Raw genomic sequence first — 19,736 nt, 5'->3', positions numbered from 1 at the left:
AAGTTCAAATCCAGTCTCATACAGTTATAAGTTGATTGACTCTGGGCAAGTCACTTAATCCCAATTGCCTCCAAAATATATAACAACATACAGAATAGTCAAGGAAATATGACTGAATTCCTTTCCTAAAAGTTTGACATAGATAAAAAGTGAAATAGAAAACATAGGTAAGAGACTTAGTCTGAGGTTTTCGGTCCTAAAGAGCTAAATTAATAGATATAAATCCATTTCAGGATATATAGGAAAAACAATATGGGATTGAGTAGAAAGGAAAGATTTTTGTGGAGTAGGTCAGACTTCAAGTTGGTCCTGAAGGATGTCAAGGTGTGGATATATAGAAAAGAGAAGGAGGTAATTCTTGGGGAAGGAAACAGGTAGAGGTGGATAAAGGGAGATTTAGGTTGGAGTCAAGAGTGTAGAGAACCAGAGAATTGAGGTGTTAAAACTGCTGAATGAAAGGGATGTTAAGAATCTAGTGTACCACCACACACACACACACACACACACACACACACACACACACACACACACACAGACAAAGCGGAGTTCAATGGATGAAGGAACTAAGATCCATAGAAATTATAATTTTCCCAATTCAGGACTGAAACAAATTCAAATAGTCTGTGTCGTTGATACCATAGGACAGTACAGGGATTAGAGCTCTAGATTCCTCCTAAAACCACAAAATCAGAAAAGTGCTATTTCCTAAGTTCTCCCCTACAAAGAGAAGGTAGCTGTGCCATTAGTGGAGCTTGCTAGTGCTGTATTTTTGACCACTTCTATCCATGTAGATTCCAATGTCTCCTAAAAATCAGACCAAACTCCCCACATCAAGCAGACCTATCTAGGCACAAAACAGCATGGAGAGAGAGAGAGAGAGAGAGAGAGAGAGAGAGAGAGAGAGAGAGAGAGAGAGAGAGAGAGAGAGAGAGAGAGAGAGATGAACACAACCACAAAAGGAAAAGGCAATCAAATGGACAGAAGTTTATATTTTCATAATTTAGCCTAACCCTAACAACAAAATCTCCATGTAATATTTATGTGATTGATAGAGATTCAGATGCTAAATAATTTTCCAAAGACCACAAAGCAAATTGAAGGATCTTGAACAAAAACCATGTCCCAGACTCCTATTTGAGAATACTTTGCTTCACAATTCATCATTCTTTTTTGGGGGGAGGGGATACATAATAAATGCTTATTGATTCTTGCCTTTTTGTAGAAATTTTGGGAGATTTCCAGACAAATTCATGACTTTATGACATGGAAACAGGTGGAATGCCCTTTTGAGAAAGATAAGAAGATCCAGAGTTACTTGCTAACAGCACCTATTTACAGTGAAGAAGGTAAAATCTTTTAATTGATATCAGCTCCCATCCCTACAAGAAAAGCAGTTACATGTGGTTGCCATTTAGATAGTTGGATTGATAACTCTTCCCAGAATATTAATAGTCTGATGCATGACGTACCCTATTGGAATAGGGTTTCATGGGCTTGTTTAAATTGATGCTGTAGAAAGAGTATGAGCTTAGCGAAAAAAAAAATGTGATCCCCCAGTTCTAATGAGTGTTTCTTTTTCAGCTCTCTTTGTAGCATCCTTTGAAAGTGAAGGTCCAGAAAATCATATGGAAAAAGACAGCTGGAAGACACTCAGGTACATAAAATTTACTCAAGAAAATGACTCACAAATATAAGATGGCTACCAAGAATGCTACCGCTCTCTTAGGCCAAATTAAGAGATGACTGTGTCCATCTGAAGTGTTGTGTTCAATTCTAGGTATTCCATTTTAGAAAGGATACTAAGAAGCTTTAGTGTTCAACAGTATAGTAAAGGACATAGGAGGTTTTGTTGAAAGAACTGAAGATGTTTAGCTTTGGCATTGAGTCGTGAAAGACATCTTTATATGTCTTTAAGCACTATCACTTGGAAGAGGAGATACATTTATGTTGCCTAGTACCAGATGTCAGATGGAAATATCAAAAAGGCAAATTTAGACTTCACAGAAAATAGGAAAACTAGCAAAATAGAATCTCTTAAAATCATGAATAGGTTGAGCCATTTGTATGTGAAACTGCCTATGCATTGGAGCCATTCTACATCATTGAGTATTCAGGCAAAGGCTGCATGGACACATATTAAGCCTGATTCTTGTTCAAATATGAGTTGGACCAGATGACCTCTTAGGTCATTTTTATTTCTGAGATTCTATGATCACTGACCAAAGCACCAAGAAATAGTTTATAGGAGATCAGTATTGTCCTCTCTGACTCTACCATCAGCAGAGATTGGAACTATAACCTAAATATCACAACCTTCCCCTTAATATTTAAGCTATTATGGATCTACCACTTTTCTTGGACATTTTCTTATTTCTGATATACTCTAATCAACATCATTCAAGGGCAGGATACTATTCTGTGCCCTTTGACTTACATCTCACATTTAATTAAAAAATAATGGCAAATGGGAGCTCTAATTGTCTAATGTATTTTTTTTCTTTTTCTCCAAATTAGGACAACTCTCCTTAACAGAGCCTGAAATTTCAGGGTACAGCATTTAGAAGTGAAGACTAAAGCACATGAACGAACCAAGTTTTTATCCTGAATGACAGGGGTGGAGATGAGCAAGACCTCACTGGCTGGGGTCTGTTTTGTATATACCTTTTGTGAAAAAAAGGGTAAATATTTCGTGCATCAACCTAAAGGCACCTAAAAAATGAAGGTTTTTGTTTATTTTAACTATCAGGGCAGGGCCCTGGTTGGGGACAGGGGGGATTATCATGGGAGAGAGTATCCATGGTAATGTCTTAATCTAATAAAATGTAGATTTTTATTTTCCATGTTTGATTACTTCCATCTTAAGAAAAATAAAATTTAAAAACCCAACCAAATACAACCTGAACACTACGCAGGTTCAGTGCCCTATCAGACAGTCTCTACAGCAGTGTCTCTCTAAAGTCAGGGACTAGTGCCTTATAAGGTACTGAAATTGTCTAGTGTACCTATTCCTTTCAAGTTGGAAGTAAGCAAATTCAAACCAGGAGGGATGGAGACCCAGAAAGCAGCTACAACTTTGGAAATCTATGGGGAGATATTATGGCACATGGACTAGAGCAATATACCTACCTATAATAGCAAAAAGGCAGGATTCCATTTGTTCTGACTTTGTTGGAAGAATGGGAGAGCTGCTCAAGCTATGAAGAGTTTTATATCAGAATGCTTCTGGAGATGAATATTTGAGTTTGGGCTATCAGTAGTTTTACATTTTCATTTTCCTTGATCAGGGATTTATTGGGAGGGGGGAAACAAACTTGTATGTAATCTACAAACTACCCATTAAGTAACAGAATTTTCCCTAATTGTATATCTGGCAAATTGCTCCTAGGATTCTTTCAGAGAAAACGAAAAAAAAGTAAATTTAAAATAAGGTAAGGGAGATAGATGTAAACATATGTCAGTTTTTAAGGACAAAGAAAGAGAGAATAGTACCAGAATGTTGTGGCATTTCATCATTGATGCCCAATGCAAAATGAAAATTAGGCTCTTCTGTCAGCCAATGATATTAGATGATTACTCCCTCCTTCCAACTGTTCTCAGATTGATGTTTAATCAGAACACTGAAAAAATAAATATTAGCAAATACACTGGAAAATGTAGCCATTCATATGAAAAACTATCCATTAGAGAAATGTTTTCCATCTCCCCAATTAGAGCAGTAAATTATTCCTCCCATATCCACTTCAAAAGAGTACACCTTGGCTCCTCTCAATCATGAGCAAGTATCAACCTCACTCCATTATACAGCTGGATGTTCTCCTATAAACCCATGCTCCAAGTACATCTTCTTTCCTCATACATTTTGTTTCTAGGCATTCATTTTTCCCAGAGAATAAAACTGGAAAACCTAGGTAGATGTATTTTGTTTGTTTTCCATTCCCATAGCACTGAAAGAAAAAAAGGAACAAATGTTGAATAGATGCCTTGAAATCAGATGCTCAGATGGAAGGAGGTGGTAGGAGGGGCTAGCTTAGCAAGACTAGCTAGGAGAGGCAAGGGGGAAGGTGACTGTTTTTGTGATCTGCTGCTATATTCCTGTGCTAAAGAACTGAATTCTCAGCCCTGTGGTAGAGTAAGAATATTTATACTGTATTATTACAGTGTTTTGCACTTTTCAGAGACATTCTAGATCATACATATTGTCAAACACTATAAAAGAAATTGTATATCAGCTTTGTTTATGTATTTGAGATAAAGAAAGGGATGCTTAAAATTTAAGAAAAAGTATATATATATATATATATATTTGAAATGCAATTTTAGACCACTTTCTGTACAAGTATTACAAAGCTTTCACATAAATGTGCACTTCCCTGGTCAATCAGTTCTAGTGTATACTTGAGATAGACTAGGTGTCTCCATTTGTTACTTTCTTTTCCCAGTTCAATCCATTCATTCCTTACTTACATAAGGTGTTTTGCTATTTTAAGATAAATTACAGAGTATAAAGCTGTACCATAAAAGCAGGATATTCTGTGTGTGACTGGGTGTGCTTGCATCAATAAAAAAAAAAGTTGTTTCAACCATACAGACCCTGGCCTCTCCTTATATATCTACAGAATCGTCTCAATGAATGAGTGAATTATCTGGAGAATTGTTTATTAAATACTCTTTAAAGAAGACAACCTAGAAACATCACTGAAACCTCAAAAGAAGAAATAAAACATATGTTTTCTGATGTACTCCCTGTTCAATTATGGATCTTAATCTTTAATTCGAAAGAAACTAAAATATTAATGGTACTTTATATCTCCATATATGGTCTTTATAATTTTCAATGTATGTCCACATTCATCCTATCAGGTGATCCTCAGAACAGTCATGTGAGGTGGGCAGTACACATTTTTATATCCATTTGGCAGATGCTGAAACCAGAATTCAGAGCAGTAAATTATTTATCCAAGGTCACAAAACTAGATAAAGTAAAATCTCATTTTTATGATATTATACCTCCCTAGAAGCAATAGCTTTTCACTTGGAATTTGATTTTACAGAATCTGAGCTTTAAAGGGACAAGTTTATCTACTTCAGACAAACAATTAAGTGTCTGGACCAAAAGCAAAGGACAACAACCAACAGAAATCATTAATTTCCCCCACTCTTGATAACCTAAAATAAACATTGATTTCTCCAAACCTACTTTAAAAACAGGCTAAGAAAATAAAACAAAAATAAAAAGATTATTTCCACAAGCTTCTAGGCTACCTTCACAAAATGTATGTTTCCTATCTTCTCAGCTTTCCTACAGTCTTGTCCTATCCCCAAAATTACATATGTTGCAGCAAAATATAGCAAGCTTCCCATTGTTCAAGAGTATAAGCAATTAGATGTGGCCATCTTGAATCAATTTTGTCCCTGAAGAAGATGAAACAGCTGCTGGGGTCTATATATACCAGTCCTTACAAAATAAGGATTTCTTAGCACACACTTGGATTGGAAAAGGGAAGTGAAATGTTCAAAAGTTATAAATCAGAGCTATAAAAGGATTCCTTTGTTCTCAAATGAATCAATAAGCCAGGCACAGCTAATAAATAGCAAATGGAGGTGGAGTATGCATAAATTTGCAATGAATATGTTTACACTTCATATTCTAAGCAAACTCACTTCTATCTTTGAAGAATTAACCAACTATTATTACATGGACAGCAAGATCAACAAAAAAAAACTGTCATCTACCTCTCCACCAAATTCCAGGCATCTCAATAAAACTGCTAAATCCCAGGGACTCAAGCATGATATGATCATAGAATGCCAGAGCAAGAAGGAAGCATAGAGATCACCTAATATGAATTTTCCCCTCTCATTTTAAAACTGACAAAATGGCCCAGGAAGGTGATGGGATTTATCCAATTAATGGGAAAGCTCAATTTCAAGATTCAAACATAGTGATCTTTCCATTATATCAAGCACTTGATGTCACATACTGGTATCTCGGCATATCAGAATACTTATTCTAACACTAAATGGCTGTTTGTCACCTACATTTCACTTCAAAAACAAATAAGCAGGGGCAGCTAGGTGGCGTAGTGGATAAAGCACCAGCCTTGGAGTCAGGAGTACCTGAGTTCAAATCCGGTCTCAGACACTTAATAATTACCTAGCTGTGTGGCCTTGGGCAAGCCACTTAACTCCATTTGCCTTGCAAAAACCTAAAAAATAAATAAAATAAAATAAAATAAAATAATTAAATTAAATTAAAAAAACAAATTAGCAAACCAAAAAAACCCTTCTGCTCTATAAGCAAAACACCTCAGGTATTCACAGGAAACAGATCCAGCTTATGATATTGTAAACTGTGACTGAAATATTACAGATGCCTTAGCAATTTCCCTTTGATAAAATTATTATTTGGAAAACAGACAAATTAATTTTAAAATTTTAGAGTATTTAAGTCTGGTCTGGATCTAAAAGATGGTTTTGTAATTCTATAGGAATGATGAACAAATATGACCAAATAGATTGTATATCACATTCAGTATCGCAAATTCACCTGACAAATAAGTGGGTGCTCCCCATGGTGCTACACTGTAATGAATTTAGACATGCTATCTATATAGTGATTCACCAATGGTAAGATCATGTTCTTGGAGAGATTCCAATTATACCAAGACATATATGTCAGATACTGTCATTCTCAAAGTTCCATTGCAAACCAAAATCAAATATCTGCGACCCATCTACCAAGGGTTATGTTGTTGCTGATAACTATTTCGTAGTGCATAGGAACTAACCACCACATATGAATTTGAAGCTAAAAATCTATTATTTTAAAATAAATTGCTTACATTTTCCCAGAGGTCTCAAAAGTCTTATCCTAATTTTAAGATCTAAGTTTACAATTGGGCTAAGATTCTTGGGACATGCTGTATAGAACTCTAACGCAGGCCTCAGAATCCTGTAAGCTAGGAAGCTAACCCCATTTTCCAGATGAGGAAACTGAAGCTCAATTTTCTTAGTTTACTGAATAATATAATAATTAAAATATAGCTAAACCTTAATTAGCCTCATATGGATTAGTTTTAATTTTATTCTATCATCAGATCCTCTAAATTATTTTCCTAGAGAGTTCAAGGTAATAGATTACCATTATCACCTTCATCTTCACACAACTCGCACATCCCTTTTTTTCAAAAATCTTAAAGCTATTGATTGGAGACTTTTTTGAAGGGTGAATATGCTTTTGATTTTGTGATGACAGTCAATGAGGAACTAGATTTCATTTTGCAGGAACTTATCTTACAACCAATTTTCTTGGACAACATCAGTTCTATAAAGCTTGTCTCTAGTGGAATTTTATTTATTAAGATCACAGAACAATGAAGGAAAAGGCAATGCTTTCTTCTGTTCTATATGTCTTTCTAATGGACTTTTTGTTTGCTCAAGAATGCTGCTATGTTCATCTTAGAAGGGAGAATAAGGAAAAAGATAGGCTATTTTCTCTTCTTGTGAGGAAATGACACTTTCAAAGTGTCAATAAAGTCAAAAATGTGAGCAATAATAATAAATCAATAAGCATTTATTGAATTCCTACTTTGTGCTCAGTTAGGGATAGAAACAAACCCTTAAACCTCCTGCTTTTAAGGAACTCACAGTATAATAGGGAAGACAACAAATAAGTAACTTTGCCAAGCAAACTGTATACAGGATCAATTAGAGATCATCAATAAAGGGGGGCACTAGAATATTAGTGTGGTTACTCCTATAAAGGAGTTCAAAATTTTGTACATAGTCAGTATAACTGCAAATCAGAAAATAAGGGCTATGAGAGAATATAAAACTATAAATAGGATGGTGAGTCCAAGGCTTCTCATTGATCATGACATCTAAGAGCACTATTTTCTCCCCACTAAGATTCAGAGACCATTATCTTCATATCCCAAGGTCGTTTACTGGTCTGTACCTCTAACGGTTGAAGAGGAAGGGGGCCTTGGAAAAGAGTGCAGGATCATTACCAAGGAAATGGAAACGGTTAAGGTCACCCCTTATCCCACTATTACTGTATAGTGTTGTTTTGTCTATGGGGTTTGAAGGAAGGCTATTCCAGGAAAAGGGTCAGGAAATATGGTCATCGTCAATAGAGGTCAGAGTAAGTGATAAGGCAAGCAGTGAGGGACAGCTTCTCTTGATTAGGTACAAACAGAAAAAAAATGGTAGTATAGATCCTGACATCCCAAGGACTAGCCTGGGGGATAGGGACCAGTCTGGGAAGCTGTTTTCCAACTCTAACTGGTATGGAGAGGAAGCCCTTCATGACCATCATACTCCATATTGAAGAAACAAGGTAAGATCAGGAAAGGAAGACAGGACCTTGTGGCAGACTCCCTATGAAAGTTTTTGTCTCACTCATCTGTGAAACTTTTCTTTTAAGCAGACTGAAGCCCAAGGTGAAGGAGCAAATATATCAAAATTATAAATGGAGACAGCCAGTAAACAAAGAATTAACAGTTGAAGGAATGCACTTCAGAATGAAATAGGAACTCTAAAGGGACATCAATCTGCCTGTTAACTTTTCCAAGTGTAAGGGAAGCCATTGAGGTAAACTGAGTCCCAGGAACTGAATTCTTTCAAAAAATTTTATACCATATGCCACAATAAATTCAAAATGGAAGTGTGAACTAAATACTGAATACCATACCATAAGAAAATAAGAAAAGTAGTAGATCATATCTCATTCATAAGTATGAGGGATGAATTCTTTACCAAATAAGGGGTAGATATGATTACAAAAGATAAAACAGATAATTTCAATGATATAAGATTGAAAAGCTTTTACATGAATGAATTCAAGGCAATTAAGAAGGGAAGTAGACAATTGAGAAAAAGGCTATATAAAACCTACAATAACAGACTAATATCCAAGATATAGTAATACCTAACATAAATATAAAAAAGCAAAATCTATTCCCCAATAGTTAAGTCAAAGGATATAAACATTCTCAAAAGAATTGCAAACAATTAACAACTATATGAAAGATTTCTCCAAATTACTCCAAATTAAATGAAGACAATTCACATCCAGAAAATTGAAAATAAATGACCAAAGATGAAAATAGTCGATGTTGGAGGAGTTGTAGAAAGAAATACTAATGTACTGCTAGTGGAGTTGTCACCTATTCTGGATGTTAATTTGGAATTATACTAAGAAAATGACTAAAATGCTTATCTTATACTCTCTTACGCAGAGATTCCTCTTCTGCTCAGCATATGCATCAAGGAGATAAAGGTCAGAAATAAAGGTCCTATATATACAAAATATCTATAAAAGCATTTTCTTATGGAAATAAAATAGGGATTAGGGAAGAGCTGAACAGAATGTGGAAATTAATTTATAGCTGTGACTACACTATAAGAAACTATTGAAAATGAATAGAGTGAATCATGGGGAACTTTAGGAACTGATACAAAGTGAATCATGACCATATACAATGAAAATGTGAATAAAAGAACAATGAAAATCAACTGCAAGCTTTGAAATTATAGTAGCTGAGAACAGACATTATGTTATCCCCACCTGTTCTTATGCTGAACATAGTGTGCAACACTATGTTAGTCATTTTCTAACATTTTGTTATTTTTGCTGCTTTTCACTCTCTTTTTTGAGTCTTTATTTGATAAGCGATGTTTTGGGGGAATGGAAAGGAAAATAAATACATGGAAAAATCTAAATGAAATAAAAATAAAAGATATCAGTAAGTTTTTTAAAAAAAATAATTCTTGTATTACCTAGTTCACTAATGATTTTGAGAAGCAACGTATATAAAGTGCTTCAAAATCATAAGGTACTTTATGTATAAATGTAATAGAAGAATTTAGAAGAAAAAAGTTATTAGCAGAGCTGTTTGGTAGAAGTCAGGTTGCAAGAATTGAGAAATGAGTGAGTGATGAGGATGACATGTCATTGGGAAGGGTCATTGCTTCGACAGTATTTTGGGAAAGCCAGCCTAAAGTTAACATCCCCTGAGAGAACTGCCTATCATGACTATATTTCTTTCACCTCACTGCAACACATGTAGTGCTCATTTTTGCCTCCACGATTTTGCTCATACTTTTTCTATGCAGACTATTTCATATCACTTTTTTGTCTTTATAAATATTATCCATCATTCAAGTCATATAGTAATCTTACTTCCATAATTACATCATAAACTCTGCAAGGATGTATTTTTCTGTCTCTCCAAGTACAGACCTAGCCTCATTATGTTAAATTAAGATTTAAAGATTAATTAACCTAAGCAATAAAGATAAAATGAATTTGACAAGTGATTAAAAAGACACTAAAATTTCAAGCCTCCCCAATGCCCCTTTTCAGTGTTCTATCAAGGAAATGAAAGACTAGTCATCACTAAGGTAGATTCTCAAAAGCTATCCTCAAGGAGTTCAGATTCCTGTAAATATTGCCATTTTTAAATGCTTTCTATATGTTACTTGCTACAGACCTTGTCTCTTTCCTAAGGACCAGTCTATTTAAGTATAGAAAGTTTTATCATCAATTGATTAGACATTTAGTGATGAGTTACTTTGGTCATAACAATGGATGAAAAAACAAAACAACATGGCTCTCAGTTCTTCTGGGGAGTTGCAAAACTTTCATTTTGTACTCTAATGGCATTAGTAGTGAGAATATCAATAAAGTCATCCATCCAATATTATGCCCATTCACTGGTCATTAAAGAAGCTTATCAGATTCTGAGTACTCTTAGTCACTATAAATTATCTAAAAATGTGTGATTCTTAGCACCTTTTGACTCCCCTCCTGCCAATTTGCCACCATTACTTCAGGCAAGGGAAGGGATCCACTCAGTACTGAGGCCAATTTGAAATGGAAGAACAGTATTTCTGATCTCAGTCTGGGTGTAGAGCACAAAGATCACTGGGAATTGAGTTGGAAAAATCTGACCTCGAATGTTGCCTTTGACAATCGTTGTGTTATCCTAAACACTACCAATATCCTAGACAATGTTATCTTAGACAGTACACTGAACTTTTCTCAATTTTCTTAATTATAAAATGGGAATAATAATAATAATAAACCAATCTCAAGGATTGTTATATGTATTAAATGGATAATGTAAATACTCTACTAAATTTAAAGATCTATATAAAATATGGCTGTTATTTATTATTAAAGAAGATCTTTCATCAGATAAATGTCTGTAAAGCTATTTCCCCATAAATGCACAATTGGGCATTAAAAATACTGCTACTAATAAAAATGAAACAAAAAACCCCAAGAGATTTCTCCCTATAGGGGGTAATTTGTAAATGAAATGTAAAAACAAAATACATGAATAAAATTGTTTGAAAGATATTGTAGGTTTCCTTCAATGTCAGAAGATCCAATTAAATAAAGAAATGACAATAATGTAGTTTCTCAAAATGGAACAAAGTCTAATTTCTATCATTTCATTTCCCAGAAGGATAATTTACTACTACACTTAAATTCACTGATTTTCGCACCTAAATTTTTAGAAGATTTATTAATATTAGTTACAAAAATAAAAGATGTTCTTTTTCCTGCTGCTATTTGACATATATAAATATTATCAATAACACTCAGAAAAAGAAATTAAAGGCATAAAGTTAGACAAAGAGGAAATAGAAGTGTCTCTATTTGATTATGACATAATTTACTCAGAAAGTCCTAGAGATTCATCAAAGAAACAATTTATAGCTTCAGTAAGAGAATACTTCAGTAGCAGGATATAGAGGAAGGGAAGACTCAAACAAAATAACTTCAAAATGCATTAAACATCTTGGAGTCCATATATTTACCATGATACAGTAAAGATACAAATGAATAAATGAATAAGTGAGTGAGTAAATGAATGAGGGAAAAGTAATTATTTACCCACATGTCAGATACTGTGCTAAACACTGGGGAAACAAATACAAAAACAAAAAAAATCTCAAAAAGGGTACATATTATAATGGGTAAAACAACACTTATAAGCTAAAGATCTTTTAAAAGGAGTATTTGAGTTGGGGAAGTTACAGAAATGGGAATTATAACAAGCAAGAGGGCAACTGATCTATCCTTTTCGAAAACAATGATAGTATTTAATTTTTTTTTCAGAGCAAGAGTAGACGAAAGATTTACCCTCTCTACACACTCTACACACTGAATTGCAAAAAGATGGTAAAATATGGTTAGATTTAAGGCTACCTCAATATGTAGTGGGATCTCACTAATTATAACAGCATAGTCCCAGGATGGAAATTACAAAGCTGAGTGCCAAGATAATAAAAGTGACAATGCTAGCTAAATTAACTTACATATTTAATGTTATACCAAACTACCAACGGAATACTTTAAAAAGTGCTAGACAAAATGATTAGAAAATTCAGCTCGTGGAACCTGAAGAGAAATAATGAAAAAAAAAAAAGTAGGAATGAGAGAGAATCACTTTTCCAGAACTCAAATTATGATCTAGAGTAATAAAAACTATTTTATATGACTTTAAAAATATGAAAGGGAATCAATCAGCAAAACAGACTAGGTAAGAACCAGAAACAACTAATACCAACAAGGCATAATTCAATGAATTCAAAGACATTAATTACATGAGGAAGAACTCTGACAGAAACTGCTCAGTAAACTGGAAAACTACTTGATAGAAATTAAGTTAAACCAACAACTTATTTGAAACAACACGATAAATTTAAAAAGGTGTAAGACCTAATTATTAAAGTTAATACCGAGAGAGAGAGAGAGAGAGAGAGAGAGAGAGAGAGCATTTGCCAGATCCAGTATCTTTCATTAGTTAGGCAAAAGAATATTTTTTAAAACAATTTTAGGTATTACATATACATATATATATATATATATTTAGTCACATATTTCTCACTTTTTCTCATTCCCCTCCCAGAAAGCCCTATGTATAAACATTAAAGAAGAAAATAAAATCTGTAAAACTAAAGAACTCATCCAGAAAGTCTAGCATATTTGCTGTCCTATGCCTATAAAAGATTAATGTGTCTTCTCCCATCTGCTTTCTGAGGTCAAGCTTAGTCATTATAGTTCAATACTAATGAGTTCTTACTGCTTTATTTTTGTTCTTTCCATTTACTTGTCATAGTTCTGTGGTTCTGCTTATTCATTAAGCATTTATTCATATCAGTCTTTCAATGTCTATATTTATCATGGTTATCTTTTGTCATTGCATGCTAATATTCCTTGATATTCATGCACCACAATTTATTTAATCAAGGCTTCATTCAATTATTCTTTATTTCTAGTTGTTATAGGGCAGGGCTGCTCATGCGGCTGCAGGGCAATTTTATGTGGCCCACCTGTGGGTTTACTAAATCTTTAGTAAATGAAGCCAAGCTACTGCAGAACTCTCACTAAAACAACAAATCAAAATATTTTGTTCATTGTTTCAATAAAAAACTTTTAAAAGTAAGGTTGGATAGCCCCATTATAGGAGAAAAATTCTTAACCAAAGAATAGGGGATGTTAATATAAAAATTTAAATTACACAAAACTGAAAAACTTTTATACTAACAATTCATTTAACTAGAAAGCATACTGCATAATTACAATGATCAAATTTGGCACCAGAGGAGTTATAAGAATGTTATTCCGTCTTCTCTTTGTAGAGGAGGGAGTGTATATTATTGTTCAGTTGTTTTCAGTCATATTCAATTCTTCATGATCCCCTTTGAGGTTTTCTTGGCAAAGATATTAGAGTGGTTTGCCATTTCCTTCAGCAATTCATTTTATAGATGAGGCGACTGAGACAAATGAGGTGAAATGATTTGCCCAAGGTCACATGACTTGTCACTCTATCCACTGTACCAGCATATATAAAGATAAAAAATATTACCTCCATTGTTAACTTAATTGAAGTGTTGCCTAGTTTTGTGGAATAATTTTTTCTTTTATACTTTCTAAAAGGTGACCAGGAAGGATATATACAAAAATTATGTTGATATAAAAACAGAACATAACAATAAAAAAATTTTATAGAGGAAAAACACAAGGAAAAAAACTAAGAGAAGACTCTGGCCAACATTTCCTAATTAAGGTTGCTCCCCCGCCCCAGCACTTAGCAAAGTACATAAAATGCTTGTTAACTTCCTGTTAACTTTGTTAAGAGAAATATCATTTACAGTATTCAAATTCTATTAAACAAATTTGAAAAATTGTACTTGTTCTTGCCACTTTCCACAAAATAGATGTTGCTGTGAAATTTTGACTTACAAGTAAAAATTGTCATCCTATGACTTCAATTTAGAAAATATAATGAAGATGCTACACTGTAGCCTGAGTGGCAAAGACAAAAGCTTCTATGTATCTGTAAAATCTGCAAGTCTGTGAAATTGTAGGTGTAAACATTCAGAACGTATCTTGCAGAGGAAAGGGGAAAAAAACTGGGATCTATTTAGAACTCTAATTTATGGAGCTTATTCTAAAACATTCAGAATTCAAACTGCTAGAAGACTACCAAGAAGCACAGGTAAATGAGCAAAGGCTCAGCAAAAAGAGATCCCAATCCCCAGTGAATTCCTTCATAGGATCAAGAAGTAAAGCTCTGGATTGTATCAACCTGTGACTTTTAAGATTAATCTGCTCAACTAAGGTACCAAGAAAAAAAAAAGTTTTGCTAAACTGCAACATTAAGCAAGTAAGATTCCATTGATTTTTCTGTCATTCTGTTTTTCCCTTTTTGCCTAAGGGAAAAAACTTCCCTTCCAAAGTACCTCTATTAGTTGCTAGTCATGACTCTTTAAATCCTGCAGATGGTGGTATAACCTAGATTAAATGGCACCAGGTAGCAAATTCTGTTACTCTCAACCTCACATTCTCAGGCATGAAATCAAACCGAAGTTTAGCAGACCAGATCTGGTGGCCAAAATTAGTTCCATATCCATCTAAAATAGACACATCATTGCCTCAGAGAAGATTGGGGAGACTTAGGTAGGCTCACTAGATTCAGTTATATTAAATGAGTTACTTGAGGGAGTAACAATTTCAAAATTTCTTGCATTGCTTATAAAGCACATCAAAAATTATAATCATGTCTTTAAAATTATTTTAATACAATGTAGTTTTTCTTCAATTCTGTCATACTTAATTCAATTCAGAGAATGCTCCTTAAATAAAACAAAACATTACACAACAATTTGATGAAAGCTAATAATGCTTTTTAATAGCCATGAATACGGATATGGATATAAAATAAAAATTCTTATACTTTGTGTGGAACCTTGACAATTTCATCACATCTTCAGTCTAAATGACATCTATAAGCCCAAGAATTACACAAAGGCAAAGTAAAAGTAAGTCGAAAATATAGGCTTAATTTTGTGATTAAACTAATAATCCCTATAGCAAAGAATTTAGTTCTCTATGCTATTTTTGCAGCAATCTGTACCTACAGCAAAAGCATCCTTCCCAAACATTCATCCAATAATTGTCTCATCAATGGATGCCGTTTTCTAAAACCTATAAATAAATAAGTTCTGTATAACTTTCAGCATTAATATAGTTGAACTACAGATATGCCATTTCATTCATCCCAAACTTGCATGACAGAAAACAAATCGGAAGTGATTACTACAAAAAAAATTCTAAACTTTTTTTAAATAAAAAGCTTATTCACTATCTAATGGGTTTTTTTCAAAAACTCATAAAAAACTGGTAATAGGCTGAGTCAAAGAAATTCAGAACTTTTTAGTAGTCACTGCTAATTGGGAAGTAATCATTTATTCACTACTTACCATACACTAGTTGTTATCTCAGTCCCTGACTTCAAAGATTCTACAACCCAACAGATAATAAAATAAAGGTACAGGAGTAAATACATTACAAAATTTGGTAAAAGAAACCAATTGAAAAAGAAACTAATTTTTTTTTTATAAATTAGATGAGTCAATACTTAGGTTAGACTCATAAATTTTATACTACTTTAGGCACGCTTATCTCTTCCAAATAACTAAGAAATCGTTTTTCTTTTTTTTTTTCTGGCTAACCTCATCTCAAAAACTTTTGAAAAATTATAAATCCCAAAGAAAATGCAAGCCTTTTAGAAATTTCAATTAAGTTTCATTGAAAAAGCAATTTAGGGTGTATAGGTGGCGCAGTGAATAGAGCACTGTCCTTGGAGTCAGGAGTACCTGGGTTTAAATCTGACCTCAGACACTTAATATTTACCTAGCCATGTGGCCTTGGGCAAGCCACTTAGCCCCATTGCCTTAAAAAATATTTAAAAAAAGGCAATTTAATCAGGAGGTTTCTGACATTTACATTTATTTGCTATATGTACTTTCCCATTTAAGATGATTCTTTCCCATTGAGGTCCTTATTTGATAGAATACTTCAAATAAGCTAGTGAAATCCTATCAAATCTCATATTTCCGTATTTAATCCTTACCAGCAAGATTATTTCTACCCAAAGAAATATTTTATAAAAGAACCTTAGCACAGTGTAGTGGCAACCTTCATCCAAACAGCATCCTACAGCTCAAAGATTCTTTGAGCAAAGTAAAGCAGAGGATGAAGGTATATAAGTCAAATCTTGAATAGAAATCCGATCATGTTTAAAATCATTCATACAATGAAATTTTCATAAAACAAAGTATATTTACATTTAATATATTCAAACAACACATAAGGGAAAAAATTAGTAACTACTTACTTTTGCCAATAACTGAGTAAGTGAATAAATCAAACTAAGATCCTTTCTAGATCTAAATGGATTATCTTCTAAATGCACTGTGTGATCAACATCTCTTATGTGGTAGTTTGATTGACTGTCTACTTAGAATAGTACAGAGCTTCCATCTTCCTGTATTTCTCAGTTGCTGATTTATAGGAGAGAAGTAAACATTGTAGTTTATATTGAAATAAAAAAATCACATTTTCAGCTATTGTTGATAATAAAAATACTTTACTGGTACCATACAATGATGAAAACATAGCAAAGTTTCCATTTCGTAATTTTCATACTTAAATAAAAAGCTATTCAAATGCAGAAAAGGTACCTAATTCTGACATACAAAAAAGAAAGTCGCAGTTTACCTTTGCAAATGATTACATTCTTTCATCTTAAATACCATAATACACTGGTCTTCACAATAAATAACAGGCAATTTATGTACAAAGGATGTCCAGAATAATATTCCATATCTTAAATGCCTAAATCCAACCTCATTCAAGTAGAGGTGTAGTTCAAAACTACAGAAAAGCCTAACAGACCCCACTAATATAGAATTTGCAACAATTCAAATATAGTGTGATTCTTATTTTAAAAAAAAGGTTTAACATAATTCTCCAGAGTCTTAGTGAAAATAAAGGGAATCCAATCTAAAATCAGTACCTTTTTCAAAAAAAAGTTTTAAAAATTAAGCATTCCCTTGACATGTTTCCAACTCCCAATAAAACAATTCCTATAAGTTTCTTATAGCAATTATTTGTGATACATTATAAGGTTTACTGTAAATGTGATTTTTAAATCATTACATTGTCTCATTAGTAATACTCATGTATAACTCCATTTATAATTTATACTTTAATAAAATCGATCTTTTTAAATATTTGTTTTAGATACTTCAACATGTTACATTGTTCACTCTTTATTATTCCAAATCAATGAAGTCTTACTACATGAAAATTGAATCCTAAATTCTAATTCTATTAACTCAAAGAGACTATACAAACAAGCTTTTCTAAAGAAACAGTACCTTTCACCATACATCAGAAAATGGCATTATTAAATGGTTGTTTCCCTTGTTATGTATAGTGATACAAAAATAAAAAAAAATATTTAAATCTACAATTCTTATACATTCTGAAATTCACCAAAAAGGATTGTTTGCTTAGCTTACACAAGCAAATGTTGTTTGTGCATATGCTAACTGCCACTTCATTTAGAATTATTTACCAATAAAATAAAAGGTTCTTCTGTGGAGGCAGCAAGTGTTGCTTGGTTTTAAAAACACTGGGCTGAGAGTGCAGAGAAATGAATTCCTGGTCCTGTTTTCCACTTCTCCAATTGTGCGTTCTCAAGCAAATTACTTGTTCCCTCAGTTTGAATACTAAGGGTAGTGAACTACATGCTGTCTAAAATTCCTTTCAACTAATGCTATTCAAATAATGCTATTACTCAAAAATGTATGATATGCTTTATTCTCCTAAATATAAAAAGATGTAATGATTTTTATTTTTCTGTAGGATTACTAACCTTGTAATGTGATGATTAAGAATGTACTGGCACATTAACATTACATATCTAATCCAGTTATGTACTCTCACTTAAAATCAAGTTTTTTAGTAAGTTTCCTAATGTCACACATTTTTTTTCACAGAGATTCATGAGGGAAGCAATAAATGGATTCAAAGGTATTAAATTCAATCTCTGCTATTGCCTGTATTTGGAAGAATAATCACAAGCAGGCCAATCAGCCTCTGTTAACTACTCTGGATTCTCATTCTCTTAGGAAGACCAATCAAATATTCAGTGAACACAGATCTTCTTCAGACACAAAAAGCATGGCCCCCTCATTACTATTTAGCAGAAAACAACATGCTTTCTTCCAAATATAAATGATATTAATATCATCAACAGAGCAAATTAAACTGATCAAATGCAAAGCCATAATCAAGTTGTGTCTAAAAAGCACAGTACCACAACTGAGATAAACATGTGTAACAACTTTGGATGGAAAATATTAGATTCTCATTGGACAAATTGGGCAGTTGTTCTTTGCTGCTGTATTTTCACAAAATTGAGGATTTCATTTAAACACTTGCTTATTCTTCTCATTTCAGATAACTGATTTGTCTTGAGTACAGAAAGATCTGAAAGATTAAAAGTTCTTGGTTGAGAGAGGCACTAAATTTGTAAACTAATTAAGGCAAGTGAATAGTGCTGGTTGTTGTTCATAGTATAAATGCATTAAAATGTTGATACAATTTATCCAACAGGTTCACTGTTTGTCCTGTATGCTTGTTTATGAAGATGAGTCTCTATTTCCTCCCTGAAGACAAGCATTCCGAGGTGTGAGTGAGAAGCCTCATTCATGGCTTTTGACTGGATGCACATACGGTATTGCTCGGGGGTCAGCTCATCAGCACAGTGTTTCTCATGCCACAGGTGAAAAAGACCAGGAACTGGGGTCCGAATAACAATAAGATTACCACGTAAGTATTTTCTATACAGATGAACATCCTCTCCACCCCATCCTTTTACTTCCAAATCAAATCCACCTGTAAAATCAAAGTTGATATTATTAGTAACCCATTTTCCTATTTACTGAACAAAATTATGATCAATATTATTAAGGGTTAATTATTTTTCTCTATCAATGTTTATAAAAACTTTTTGATAATGATAGCTGGATGAATTATTGTGATCCCTTCATAACGAAAAGTTTGAAGGGATCTTAGAAATCATCTAGCCCAACTCAGGATAATTAAGCCTAAAAATACTGAAATGAATTCTCCATAGCTAATAGAATTTGAACTAAACCTAGGTTTCCTTCTATTAGGTATCATTAGTTACAATCATTGGAAAAAGGAACTGTAAAAACTTAACATCTGTGCCTCAAAAGCAATGGGCAAGTGTAGAATTTCCCTCAAAATGCAAAAAATTTTACCATTAAATTTGTGTTGCCTGCATAGTAAATGCTTCAGTTATTTAAAAAACAACACTATGAGTTCAATTAAAACACTGAGT

The 19,736-nt window shown here is 33.3% G+C and overlaps 2 protein-coding genes across 5 annotated transcripts in view; one reads left to right on the top strand and one right to left on the bottom strand.

The window, feature by feature from the left end:
* The window catches only part of RASGEF1A (RasGEF domain family member 1A), an 87,316-nt gene extending 81,254 nt beyond the window's left edge, over nucleotides 1-6,062 (top strand). For 2 of the 3 annotated variants that reach the window (XM_074232975.1, XM_074232976.1), the window contains exons 11-13: nucleotides 1,223-1,346; nucleotides 1,582-1,654; nucleotides 2,515-6,062. In XM_074232975.1, coding sequence (XP_074089076.1) covers nucleotides 1,223-1,346; nucleotides 1,582-1,654; nucleotides 2,515-2,539 — 222 coding nt within the window. In that variant the 3' untranslated portion in view covers nucleotides 2,540-6,062. The remainder of the gene's footprint in view (nucleotides 1-1,222; nucleotides 1,347-1,581; nucleotides 1,655-2,514) is intronic. The other variant, XM_074232974.1, reaches the window with a different exon arrangement.
* Nucleotides 6,063-16,705: 10,643 nt separating this feature from the next.
* CSGALNACT2 (chondroitin sulfate N-acetylgalactosaminyltransferase 2) overlaps nucleotides 16,706-19,736 on the bottom strand; it is a 40,405-nt gene continuing 37,374 nt past the window's right edge. For both annotated transcript variants that reach the window (XM_074232973.1, XM_074232972.1), the window contains exon 10: nucleotides 16,706-19,267. In XM_074232973.1, coding sequence (XP_074089074.1) covers nucleotides 18,975-19,267 — 293 coding nt within the window. In that variant the 3' untranslated portion in view covers nucleotides 16,706-18,974. The remainder of the gene's footprint in view (nucleotides 19,268-19,736) is intronic.

The sequence above is a fragment of the Macrotis lagotis genome, chromosome 4 (assembly GCF_037893015.1).
Source record: "Macrotis lagotis isolate mMagLag1 chromosome 4, bilby.v1.9.chrom.fasta, whole genome shotgun sequence".
NCBI classification, from domain to species: Eukaryota; Metazoa; Chordata; class Mammalia; order Peramelemorphia; family Peramelidae; genus Macrotis; species Macrotis lagotis.
This window is presented reverse-complemented; position numbering and strand designations above follow the sequence as displayed.